This window comes from Macaca fascicularis, chromosome 5 (genome assembly GCF_037993035.2).
Source record: "Macaca fascicularis isolate 582-1 chromosome 5, T2T-MFA8v1.1".
Classification (NCBI taxonomy): Eukaryota; Metazoa; Chordata; class Mammalia; order Primates; family Cercopithecidae; genus Macaca; species Macaca fascicularis.
In genome coordinates this window covers 7,239,872-7,253,616 of record NC_088379.1, presented here as the reverse complement: position 1 = coordinate 7,253,616, position 13,745 = coordinate 7,239,872, and the positions used below count along the sequence as shown (strand labels likewise).

At 48.2% G+C, this 13,745-nt stretch overlaps 1 protein-coding gene across 2 annotated transcripts in view; it reads right to left on the bottom strand.

The window, feature by feature from the left end:
* CRMP1 (collapsin response mediator protein 1) overlaps positions 1 to 13,745 on the bottom strand; it is a 71,986-nt gene that overhangs the window by 27,750 nt on the left and 30,491 nt on the right. For both annotated transcript variants that reach the window (XM_045392117.2, XM_005554449.3), the window contains exons 3-6: positions 12,802 to 12,986; positions 7,887 to 8,051; positions 3,346 to 3,407; positions 1,310 to 1,390 (exon numbers count right to left, since the gene is read on the bottom strand). In XM_045392117.2, the coding sequence (XP_045248052.1) occupies positions 1,310 to 1,390; positions 3,346 to 3,407; positions 7,887 to 8,051; positions 12,802 to 12,986 (493 nt within the window). The remainder of the gene's footprint in view (positions 1 to 1,309; positions 1,391 to 3,345; positions 3,408 to 7,886; positions 8,052 to 12,801; positions 12,987 to 13,745) is intronic.

The window sequence follows — 13,745 nt, the reverse complement described above, 5'->3', positions numbered from 1 at the left end:
ATGAGAACTGCTGGAATAGAACCTAGCTGGTCACGCTGACTTCTTTTTTTTTGAGATAGTCTCGCTCTGTTGCCCAGGCTGGAGGGTAGTGGCACAATCTCAGCTCACTGCAAGCTCCACCTCCCAGGTTCAAGCAATTCTCATGCCTCAGCCTCACACCTGTAATAGCTGCATTCTCACCTGTAATAGCTGTCTTCCCACCTGCAATAGCTGGGATTACAGGTGTGCTCCACCACACCCAACTAATTTTTGTATTATTAGTAGAGATGGGGTTTTGCCATGTTGGCCAGGCTGGTCTCACACTCCTGGCCTCAAGTGATCTGCCCACCTCAGCCTCTCAAAGTGTTGGGATTACAGGCATGAGCCACCACTCCCAGCTTGCATTCTTTTCCCAACATATTCTCCACCTCATAGCTAGAATTATCAAAATATGTTCATGTCTCATTTTATCCAAAACTTTTGCACAGCTGCAGTCAATTATGTGTAGATTCTGAACCTCATGTACATGATGTCTTAATCTGTTTTCTGATGCTATAACAGAATACCATAGACTTGGTAATTTATACAGAAAATAAGTGTATTTCCCATGGTTCTGGAGGCTGGGAAATCTAATAACAAGGTGCCAGCATCTGGTGAGGGCCTTCTTGCTGCATCATAGCATGGCGGTGGGCAAAACATGAGACAGCAGGTGCATGCCAACTCAGGCCTCTCTTCCTATCCTTATAAAGCCACTAATCCCATCATGAGGGCCCCACCCTGATGATCTAATCTAACCCAGATTACCTCCCTAAGGCCTCACCTCCAAATACCATCAACTTACTAGCTTGTGCATTAAGTTTTCAACATATGAACTTTTGAAGGACACATTCAAACCACGGCACATAATATCATTTGATCCACACAATAACACTACCAGGTGGGTGTCTCTGGATGAAAAATGAGAGCGTTCATGGGAAAAAGTTCCTTGCCCAAGGTCACATGACTAGGAGATGGAGGAGGCTGGCCTGGAACACCTCCTTGGGGTTGGCAAAGCATTTCATTCACATCCTCATTCTCTCATGCAAACCCTCCAAGGTTCACAGGGCAGTTATATTGTGCTCATTTACAGGTCAGAAAACAGGTTCTAGAGTCAATGCGGCCTGCCAATGGTGTGTGAGTGACTCTCACCTGGTGTGTCTGATATGACACCCGGTTCCTGGCTTGACCTTTCATTGTATAGCCTCCCCACTAACCAATGCTCTTTTATCAAATCTTTTGCAACAAGAAGAATCAGACTGAGGTAGAAGGAGTGGAAATTCACGCCACTCACCTGAGCTATCAAATCTCCATTTTCTGCATGGACCAAGATCACAGCTCCCAGCCCTTTAAGGAAGGTAAAGGCTTCGTAGAGCTATGGAGAGATAAACAGGGGTTGGTATGAGATTTAAAAAAAACAAATCACAGCAGGTGCATTCACGAAGACCATTCTTCTCTCACACCCATTCAGTCATTCACCTGCCAGCCTCTGCAGACACATTCATATGGATGGAATGTGCTGCTATACAAGTCAGACTTGGAAGGACCATTCCTTGACCCTGACATCTTGTAGATCCAAAAGCAGGGAGCTGAGGATGGGGCACAACTGGTCCAAGTCACCCCAGGGCATGAAGACAGACTCAATCTCAGTGCCTATCTGTGCCTTTTGCTGTCTTTTTGGGTTGGCTTTTTTGAAACACCTGTAGGTGTTAATGGCAACAACTGGTCCTGAGAAATCACGGTTAGTTTTACAGAAATTGTCTAACTAAATCTGCTGAGGCTGTACCATAGCCACCCACATGCCACAGAAGATGTGTGCATCCTTACAAAAATGTGAACCCATACCATTTTATAGACAATGGTGGGGTGGGGAAAACAAGCTCTCTAATCACTCCAATACTCAGATAATATATAGTATGCTAACCATCCTCTCAATTAGCCAAAACAGGCCCGGCCCACTGCCCAGTGTTCTCCTCCTACCTGAGGAGAATCTGTATTTGGGCATTTGCCCCTGGTAAGGGCCAAAGCCATGAAGCTCCCTCTCCGGGGTACTTGAATCTCAACTTTGTTCTCCATGCATGCAAGACAACATCCCCTGGGATGCCTGCTTTCCGACACACATCCCTATTTCAGCAAATAGGGAAGACATGTGGAGGCATGAAGCACTTTTGAGAACCTGCACCCAGAGGCTGCTCGATTCCATCCATGCCCAGGGCTCCAGTGGTTACAATGAAACAGGTGAAAATCACAATTATGCCAGCACATCACATGCTATGTTTTCTATGTAACTGAACCAATTTTCAGCTCTTTGAATGTCTTTTGTTGATTGTATCAAAGGCCTCCTGGACATCTTGGGATAAGTTATTTTCTGTAACCCCAAGTGTTTATTTGAAAGGAAGGACATAAAGTGCTTCTCCCATTGCCCATCTATCTCCATGGTAATAACCAGTTACCCTGCTTACTGATGCCTGTATGGCAGCATTCTGTGCTAGGCACCATCCTAGCACTTTACTCGTCTTATGAAATCATTCAACTGCCTCTATAAGGCATGGCTATTATGAGCCTAAAGCACAGAGAAGTTGGGAGAGCTGCCCCTGGCTGCACAGCAAGCAGCCAGTATGGCCAGGGCTTGCAGCCTGGCTTCGCTGTAGCCTCCATGATTTTCTGCACACACTAACAAGCAGAGCAAAGGAAAGTGACAATGAAACAAAACTAGGAGACCCAGTAGTATAAGAAGGCCAGGTGTCCTGTAAGTCGTAACAGCTACTCCTGAAGAACAACTTGCGGCTCCATCTCCCTTGACTTGCTGCATCTACGTAATAATTGTTTGCTGTTGGCAGGGCCAGAAATGTTCCATCTTACAAATGTGACAAGGTGACTTGCCTAGCCTGTTGCAGTTGCTGTGAGGGAAGGCCAGGCAGTCTGTCTTCCTGTGTCAGAGCTCAGAAATGGTCCCCATCCTTGCCTGAATCCCAGAATCAAATGCAGAGCTTTTGGGAAGTACAGGTTCCTGAGTCCAACACCCAACATCCGTAACGTGCACTAAGAATTGGTATTTGAGTGAGCTCTCCAGATGATGCTGAGGATAAGCCAGGTTTGGGAGCCGCCAAACCAGGGACCCCCTTCTACATGCCACTCACACGGTCAGAAAAGAACACAAGGCCAGCAAGGGCAACAACTGACACCATATCACACAGCCACTCCGTGCCAGAATCAGGACTCGAACCCCGTGGCTTCTCACAATCTCCCTTGCCCTGTGCTGCCTGGACTGGCAAAGCTGGCCCAGTCCTGCCCAGACAAGAGGGGAGAGGGCGAGTGTGAGGGACCTACCTGGCTGTCGGACATTTGGTAGAGATCCTTATAGGCCATGTAGACTTGGAAGGAATTGACGCCTGTTTCAAGATAAAAAGGATAAAAAAAATGTTTAAGAAAAAACAGAAGCATATCTTTCCAATAAATCAATGACCACAGAGCAGAGTGGTAGTCACCAGGAGAGATGAGTGCCATTGGGATCCCCAAAGGGGCACCTATCCAGCCTGAGGGTGTGGATGAAGGTCAAAGGAAGCTTCCAGGGAAAGTCACACCTAAGCAGAATCTGAAGGTGATGAAGAAGAAAGGGAGGAGGAGGAGGAAGAGGAGGAGAAGGAAGAAGAGGAGGAGAAGGAAGAGAAAGAGGAGGAGGAGGAGGAGGTGGAAACTCCCCAGGCTGAGAGGGAGGGGTGTGATAAGGATAAGGAAGGGTGTAATAAGAATCTGCAAGGAAGATGAAAAGACATTAGTCATGCAGCTTCTAGAAATGTCCTAAAGCACATGCTTTTTTATCCCATTTTTAAAAAAATTGTGCTTGCAATTCCCATAAAGACATCAACAGTGACAGCTGCTCTGCCCGGGAGAGCTGAGTTCAGGCCTCAGTTGCTGTGTAGCACTGGAGAAGTTACTGCACCTCTCTGGGTTTCACTTTCCCCATTTCTGCAAAGAGGACATTACACCAAATGTGCTGGTTTCCCATCCTGGAAATGCCCTGCACTGGACTGTACAGTACGCTCAGGACGACTATCAAGATTTCTGGGGAAGGCCTTCTGACTTAGAGAAGGATGCACTAAAACGTTTTAGGACAAAGGAAACCAGGTGTGTTCCTCCTTCCCTTTCTTTTCTCCCTCCCTGCGTCTCTCTCTCTCTTTTCCTTCCCTAACTTATTTATTCATATTATAAACATTTATTGAGAGCCTGCTCTATGCTAGGCATGTGCTAAGCGCTTGGGATACAGAAGTTACTAAGGGCATCTTTCGGGAAATCAATCAGCTGGTTCGCTGATATTTGATGCATCTCTCCGTATGCAGGCACCGGCCATGCAACTGTGAGCAAGACGACAAGTCCCTGCCCGGAGGGGGCTCGCCATCTGGGCTGGGGTGTGGGAATACCAGCAAGTCAACGGGCAAAGACAACTCAGTCTGATGATCCCTATGTGGGGGATGCATGGGGGGTTGCATCTGTCAGGGGGCTTCAGGGAAGGCTTCCCAGGGGAGTGCAGCGCAGCACGAACAGGAGAATCGCTAGGAAAAGGCAGGGAGAGTGTTCCTGAAGGGGCCAGCGCTCACTCACACAGCCCCAAGGGCCAAAGGCAGCCTCGAGCAGATGGGAAACGGAGGTGCAGGGGGCCGGGGCTCTGGGCCCAAGGAACTGGAATAAGCCGGCCTGGAGGAGTGGGCGCATCCTCACGAGTCAGGCGGACAGCTTGTGATTTATTCTGAGGATGATGTGGAGCCGCTGAGAGTGTTTAAGCTGATTAGAAAATAAAAACCTGGCCGGGAGCAGTGGTTCACGCCTGTAATCCCAGCAATCCGGGAGGCCAAGGTGGGCAGATCACTTGAGGTCAAGAGTTCAAGACCAGCCTGGCCAATATGATGAAACCCTGTCTCTTCTAAAAATACAAAAATCAGCCAGGCGTGGTGGTGTGCACCTGTGATCCAAGCTACTCTGGAGGCTGAGGCAGGAGAATCACTTTAATATGGGAGGCAGTGAGCTGAGATCTCGCCATTGCACTCCAGCCTGGGTGACAGAGTAAGACTCCGTCAAAAAAAAAAAAAAAAAAAAAAACCCGCAGAGAGGGAGGCAGGCAGGCAGGCAGGCAGGCAGGCAGGCAGGCAGGCAGGCAGGAAGGAAGGAAGGAAGGAAGGAAGGAAGGAAGGAAGGAAGGAAGGAAGGACCAGACCTGCATCTAAGAGATAGCAAGTGTTGGCGAGGATGTGGAAAAAAGGAAATTCCTGAGCACCCTTTGTGGGAATGTAAATTAGCACCACCACCTTTATGGAGAACAGTACAGAGGCTCCTCACAAAACTAAAAACTGAATTAACATATACTTCAGCAGTCCCACTACCGGCTAAAAATCCAAAGGAATTGAAATCAGTATGTCCAGGGGATACCCCCGCTCCCGTGTTCATTGCGGCATTATTTACAACAGCCAAGATTAGGAAGTAACCTGGGTCCATCAATGAATGAATGGATTTTATAAATGTGGTAAATGTACACAATGGAGGCCTTAGTAAAGAAGGACATCCTGCATTGCAGCAACAAAGTTGAAGTTGTGGAACCCTATGTTAAGGGAAATAAGCCAGGCACAGAAAGGCAAATACTGCACCATCTCACTTATATGTGGAATCTAAAAAGTTAGTTGATTTCATAGAAGCATACAAAGTAGAAAGGTTGCTGCCAGGACCTGAGCACAATCGCCATTCGCCTGCTGGTGACCCAGCCCAGATGCACACAGCACAGGGCTCCCTGGATGCCTGCAAGCAGCACAGACCCACTAGGCCCCATGGAGCCCAGTGTCTTTCCCTACAAACTCCACTGCCACTCCAGAGACCCTCGCATCTCAGTGAGGGGCACCCTAAACGACCATTCACTTAGGGCAGCAACCTAGGGAAAATTGCTCAGAACTTAATATTAGGTAAGGGAAGTAAGATACAAGACTGTCAATTTCCTTGGATTATTACTGTTATGTAGTTGCAGTGAATCACGCAGCAACTGCAATACAAGGATAATGCCTTTTTCTTTTAAAAGATAAGGTCTCGCTCTCCGAGCCAGGCTGGAGTGCAGTGCTCACTCCAGCCTCAACCTCCCAAGCTCAAGCAATGCTCCCGCTCAGCCTCCCAAGTAGCTGGGAGGCTTGCACCACCACTCCCGGCTGTTTTTTTTTTTTTTCGCGGTCTCACTATATTGCCCAGGCTGGTCTCAAGCTCTGGGCCTCAAGCAATCCTCCCTCCTCAGCCTCCCAAAGTGCTGGGATTAGAGGCATGAGCCACCATGGCCAATAATGCCTTCTTTATAGAAAGAGCTTAAACAGCTATATGAAAATGCAAATTGATGAGTGGGCAAAGAATACAATCAGATACTCACATAAGGAAAAATGTATGCAAAATGTTGAATGTAATCAGTAAAGAACTGCCACGAAAACCACAATGGTGGTGTCTTTCACCCATCGAATCGGCAAGAATTTCATAGAAGCAGTAACACCCAGTGGTGCAAAGGTGCAGGGACTAGAGATTCTGGCATAGGATTTGCAGGGGTACAAGGGGATGCATCTTTCAGGAAACCAACTTGGCAATAAGCGTCATAATCTTGAAAAATGCTAAAACCTTCGACCTTCTAATTCCACTTCTGGAAATCTGAAGAAAAATTAGAAATGCAACCAAATGTTTATACATGAAGATGTTCACCGTAACAGGATTTATAATAAAACAAATAGAAAGCCTAAATGACCAATAAAAAGAAAATAGCTAAGCAAATTAACCATTATATTGTACATTAGGAGCCATTAAAAAGTTACTGATGAAGAGTAATGTGACTCGTAAAATGTTAAGTGAAAAAAGAAGGGTTCCACATAACAGCTATTGCACAACCACATAGGGAAAAATCATCCAAATACACAGGGAATGGAAAGCAATAATCCTTCACATGAAGAGTAAATTGTGATTGGGGATAGAACCAGAGGAAAACAATTTTTTTCCTTCCATTTTCTGACTTTCTTTAAATATTGGGGAAACATACCCTCGCTCTCCTTGAGGCACCACCATTTGAGGCTGCCTCCTCAGAGGGGCCCTGACTGCCCCTTTCTGTACAGATCGCTCATGCCCTGACTCTTTCCGTTCTGTTGTTCTTCACTTCCTTGGTGTCTTCTGATCAGTTCCCCTCCATTCGCTGTAATGCACACCATGAAGTGTCTACATTGTGCTGGTGTGAACCCAAACAGAGGGGAGCCAAGGTGGGAAGCAGGGACATACAGACACGGTCCCCTCCCTCACAGAACTCAGGGTTTGACAGAAGAGCCAGACAGACAACATCCCATAATCCAGGAACAATGGAAAAAGTGCCCCAAAGGAGGCCTAAGTAACCAGCATTGGCTATTCAAGGAATGAAGCAATTCTGAGTGGGGAAATGGGAGAAGGTAATGGTTGAATTGGGTCTCGAAGGTGAGTAGCACTGGGCAGGCAGAGGAGAAAGGGCATTCATTCCTGGCAGGGGATCTGCATGAGCAACGGCCTCGCAGCATAGCCAGTTTCAGAGATGGCAACCAGGCTAGTGATCAGGGTGATAGGAAAGAAAACTGAGGTTAGATCAGCAAGGGCCTAGCATGGTAGGCTGCAGAGACTGGATCTGCTTCTGAGAACAAGGACAGCCCACAGGTTTTCAAGGAGAAAAGGATGGACTCTGTAAAGGGACTAGCCTGTTTCCTCACTGTCATGGGGCAGAGGGCAGCTCATAATCAGGCTCAGAGCAGATGCAGACAGGGGGATTTTTCACTCCACATAATCCTTGGATCTACCAAAGAACCAGGGATTCCTCAAAACCCCGTTCTGAGGCTTTAACTGACCTTTGTCCTGCACCAGCACGTCCAGCTCCTCCCGAACGCCATCATACCAGCTTGTGATGTCCACGTGGAGGGAGTAATCACAGCAGGATTTGGTGTCAGCTGCTTCGTGCCACTTCTCGAAGGAGGTCAGTAGGCTGGACCCAGGCTCAGGAACAACATGGTCAACTGGGACAGGGAAATATGCGTCATAATGCTTTAGACTCAAATGTTCCAATGGTAGCCACCATCATTACCACCACCACCATCATTGCCATCATTACCATCACCACCATCATCATCATCACCATAATTATCACACCATCACCATCATCACTATGACAGCCACCATCATTATCACCACCACAATCATCATCACCATCATTATCAACCCATCACCATCACCATCATCGTCATTACCATTATCACCACTACCACCGCCATCATCACCATCATTATCACCCCATCACCATCATCACCGTGACCACCACTATCATCATCATCATCACTCATCACTATCATCACCTCCAGCACCATCACCATCATCATAATCATAATCACCATCATCACCATCGTCATTACCATTATCACCACTACCATCGCCATCACCATCACCCCATCACCATCATCACCATGACCACCACTATCATCACCATCATTATCACTCATCACCATCATCACCCTCGTCATTACCATTATCACCACTACCATCGCCATCACCATCATTATCCACCCATCACCATCATCACCATGACCACCACTATCATCACCATCATTATCACTCATCACTATCATCACCTCCACCACCATCACCATCATCACCATCACCACCCTCGTCATTACCATTATCACCACTACCACCACCATCATCACCATCATTATCACCTCACCATCATCACCATGACCACCACTATCATCACCATCATTATCACTCATCACTATCATCACCTCCACCACTATCACTATCATCATCACCACCATCACCACCATCACCACCACCACCATCCACTGTCATCACCGCTATCATTATCACTCCACCACCATCATCACCATCCCATCACCACACCACCACCATCATCATCACTAACATTATCACCACCACCACCATCATCACCACCATCACCACCATCATCACCATCACCACCATCACCATCATCATCATCATCACCCCATCATCATCATCATCACCATCACCATCTTCATCACTACCATCCTATCACCATCATCATCATCCCAATTACCACCCCATCACCATCACCACCATTATCATCACCACCATCATCACCAACCTTTTCATAATCACTCTCACCATCATTATTGTCATATTGCCATCACTGTCACTATCATTAACCATAACCATTAATTAGCAATGACATCATCACCATTATCTTCAGTCTTCATTACCACCATCATCGCCACCATTGTCATCATCACCACCATCGCTCACTATTTGTCAGATAGTGCCACAAAAGCTTTACATAAGCTCGTTTATTCAATCCTCACAACTGTCCTGTAAAGTGAAAATTAATATCCCCATTTTGCAGATGAAAAACTTGAGGCTCAAAGAGGGTAAAGCAATTGTCCAAGAGCATACAACTAGTAAGCAGAAGGAAGGTTATCCAAGACTTGTCAGATAGTCTGAACTCTTACCCACTGCTCCAAGCTGCCTCCTTTGGCATAGAATGCCAAGATGAAAAGGACCTCCGAGACCAAACAAGTTCACTTCATCATCCTTTTTTCAAATAAAATCTTAAATGTAAAGTAGATGAGGAAGGGGAGCCTCCAGTCTTTTAAACTTCCCTTGACTTCATATACTCTGAAGCTTACTGCCCTGTTTCTTCATACCCCCACCCTTCACAGGCAGATGTCAAAAAGAGAAGTCTCACCTTTCCTCCTCCCACTCACACCTCCATCCACCTAAAGCATCAGCCTTTGCTAATATGACCCTCACATCTCTAGGTCTAACGGGAGCATGCAGTCCTCAGTTTCTTGGCCTCTCGGGGCACAGAAGGTCCCTCCCTCCTTTCTTAAACTCGTTCCTCTCCAGCTTCCATGGCAACGCCACCTTCTGGCTTTTTCTTTCCTTTGTCCTACTTCTTTGGCTGCCACTTCTCAATCATCCTGAGGACTCCATCCCCTACTGTTCACTAGGCTCACTGACTGGATCCCTTTTCTTTGCACCAGCTCATTGAAACACACCACTTGCTCTGAGCTACAGAACTCTGAACCCGGTTGTGTTCTTGGCTTCTCCACCGAGATGACTCAAAAGCTCCCCCAAACCAGAATGTCCACAACCTCATGCAGTACTGTCCCCATCCCCACCCCAGCTGTGGTGGACATCACCAAGTATGTCCACAGCCAGAGGCCCAGGCCACCCGTGCCACTTCCTTTCCCTCGCATGCCCCATGTCTGACCCAGCACCGAGGGCTGTTGACTGGCCTTCATAAAACCCAGAAGCTGTCCACTTCTGCCCAGCCCACGGCCACGCCGCCCTCATCTCTCAGCTGTATTATGCCATCGCCTCCCAGCTGGTCCTGCCACATCCCATCCCGGCCACTCTATTACCGTCTCACCAAAACACGGAACAGTTCACATCTCTCCCTGCTTAAAATACCTCAACGTTGCCTGTCACCCATATGAGAAAGAGCCACAGCCTCATCAGGTCATTGAGGCTCAGGGTTGTCCTCTCCTTGCAGCCTTGCCTCACAGGATGTCATCCCTCAATCTCCACACCCCTGCCCCGCAGGCCTCCCTGCAGTGTCTGGAATGGGAGGTATGTTCTCACCTCAGGGCCTTTGCATATGCTATTCCCTCCTCCCGGGGCTCTGCTCTTCTCTGCCCCCTTCCCCTGGTTAATTCCAACTCATTCTTCAGATCCCCGTACGAATGTCGCTTCTTCAGAGAACACTTCCCTGAGGCCCCGCCCCTCAGTTCAAAGCACTGTGCACCCTTCTTTTGCAGCAGGAGTCACAGTTTCTAGTCATACATGTGGATGATTAGTGACTCCCAGAGAGATGACAGGCCCTTGACAACGAGCATCTTTCCTGCTTTTGTTCACCTGATACAGCACCCGGTGCGGACTCTTAATTAACATTTGTTGAATGAAGATGGGGCAGGGCGGGGACCCTTTCAGAGCCCCGGACTGTGGTCCTCGTGTGCTTTCACAGGCTCTTGGTGTTCCATGAAACACACTTTGGAAACTGCCCTTCACAGGCGAGGAGGATAAGGTTTACAGGGCAGGGCTTCCCAGGATCTCACAGCTGGTGATGGAGAAAAGCAGGGGACGTCCCAGGAACCCTGGCTCCTCATCCAGGACTCTTTCCCCTGCCCTAGGCAGTCCCCCTGAGCCCGGAACTTCCGTGCCCATCTCTCAGAACTCTCATGTCCCATGCACTACATGAAGGAATCTCATGTACGTCTCCAAACCACCCTAGGCGCTTCCCACGGTAAGGCCCACATTACAGACAAGGAAGCTGAGGCTCAGAGAGGCCAAGTGCTGGCCACAGTCATGCAGGTGCCTGCCGAGTGCCAGTGTGCTTGGGTTCAAACCCTGGCTGCTGGGATCCAAGTCCAAGTCTAGATCGTCCTCCCATTTCCCATCCAGCAGATCCACGGGCTGCCCTTTGGAAGAGGGATCAGGACAGTGCTTGCCTCAGAAGTCGAGCCCCACTCCTGGCTCAGGGACTTGGCAAACTCTACCCATAGCAGTGGGCTTCAGCCCACAGACCACGCTTCCAAAGGGACTCCTTTGTGAAGAAGTGGGAGAGACGGGCAGGGTTGGGGCCAGCTTACAGACAAGTAGCCTGGAACTGAAGAGCCTAACAGTTGACAGAACATTTACAATAAACTGTGGCCTATTTAGTTCAAATTGCTTATTAAAATGAATTCAAGCAAAAGCAGCTCTTCAAAATCAACACAAGAAACAGCAATCGGGCTGCACAGGGCTATGGAGGAGGAATCCAGTTTCCCAGACCGAGCACTGTTGGGGACTGGTCTCATTGCCCACAGTATTTCCTTCCCTCCCCAGCCTCACCAGGGCTCTCTGTGGCACAATTGTGCTCCTGTCAACTTTGGGCTTGGCCACGTGACTGACCTTGGCCAACAGAATGTGGGTGGAAGCTGCAGCATGGAAGTGAAGAGATGAGGCAGTGAGAGGAGGCAAGTTTCAGCCAGAACCCCCTGCGTTCTGCCATTCACCAGGAGAACAGAGTGGCTGGGGAGTCACTGGGTCCAGAATGGGAGACCCATGGTGTCCGAGTCCAACCCGCAGCTGAGCACAGCCACTCCAGCCCCATGCCCACTCCTGCACACCCTCAAATGAGAAAAACAAGTGTTGCTTGAGATTTGGGGGCTGTTTGTTATGCGGTCTTATCACAGTATTACTGCAGCAATACTGACTAATACAACCACTTCCCAGCTATGTCTCCTTGGGCAAGTTGCTTCACCTCTCTGGGCCTCTATTCTCCCATCTGTCACAATAATACCTATGTCACGGGTTCTGAAACCACAGCCATCTTCACATCATGTTGAAGGGTTTTCTTTTTCTTTTTTTTTTTTTTTTTGCTTTATCTCCCTATAATCCATGTCTTCTTCACTTAATGCTTTTCTTTAAACAAATTTTGTTTCTAAAAATCTAAATGTGACTTCAGTCTCATGCTAAGCAATTATACCAATGAGATGGTATTTCAATATTTTAAAAATATTTTTTTAAAATTGGTGCCTATAAAACCATGTTGTTTATTAAGCCATCTTGGGTAGCCCCAGTGGCACACATGGTGTGCTCTGTAAAACGGCGACCTGTGTCCTAGGGCTGCAGTGAGAATGAAATCCAGTGGCACCCTGTGCAGACAGCCTTGAACACACTGAGCACTTGTGATGCTGGTGATGAAGAGGGGACCTCACAGTCTATGTCCCTAAGGCAGGGGACAGTGTCACTCACTGATCATCGTGGTCCCGCCCACCAGGGCCGCCCTGGTCCCTTGGAAGAAGTCATCAGCGGCAGTCATCCCCTGGGAGGGCTTCTGCAGGTACGTGTTGACATCGATACCTCCGGGAATAACCATCCGCCCATTGGCTTCAATGGTCTTCACTCCACCAGGAACGATTAAGTTCTCTCCTATTTGTCTGGAGGCAAACAATAGAGACAGCCTTGGTTCTTAAAGGAAAAGTAGAATGGGCAGTCAACCCACAGCTTCAGTTCTGTTAAATAAACATTTCTGAGTTAGGCCCTTCACAAGGCCCTGGGTAGACAGATAACTCAGGCAGGGCGCATGCCCTCAGGGGGCTCACAGTCTAACAGGAGGTAAGGCAGGTGGGCAGACTGTTAGAGTCCAGTATAGCAGAGAGAGCCAGGGGACACGAGGAGGGGCTCTTTCATCCAGCCCGTTATCTAAGGCTTCCAGGTGGAGGGGGTGGCAGAGCTCAGTCCAACAGAGGTGAGACCAGCATGATGCACACGCTGACTGTCACATCTATTCCGATGTAGCAGGTGCCGGAAAACTTCCTCCAGAAGGAGGGTAAATTCCAAATGGGGAAGGAGGGAAAGGAGCCTACGAAAAGAGAAACCAGGCCCCCGGGGATCTCTGTAGGTGACTTATTGATGACGGTGGCTTCTGGTTTTTATTTGCTGGCACCAGAGTCAGGAGGTCTATCAAGGCGCTGGGGGAAGAGGCTCAGCCAGAACCAGGAAAAGGACCCAGCAGCGTCCAAGGTCAAGGTCTGGCTCAGACCATGAGATCTGTGAGTGATTTTTACTTAAAAAAAAAAAAATCCAATTGTTGTGAACTCTTGAGATTGGGCAGTATATTAATTTTCTAAGTCACATGAAACGCCAGTAGTAAAGACCCAGGAAGATGCTGCTTCAGTGACCAAAAGTGCAGTTCT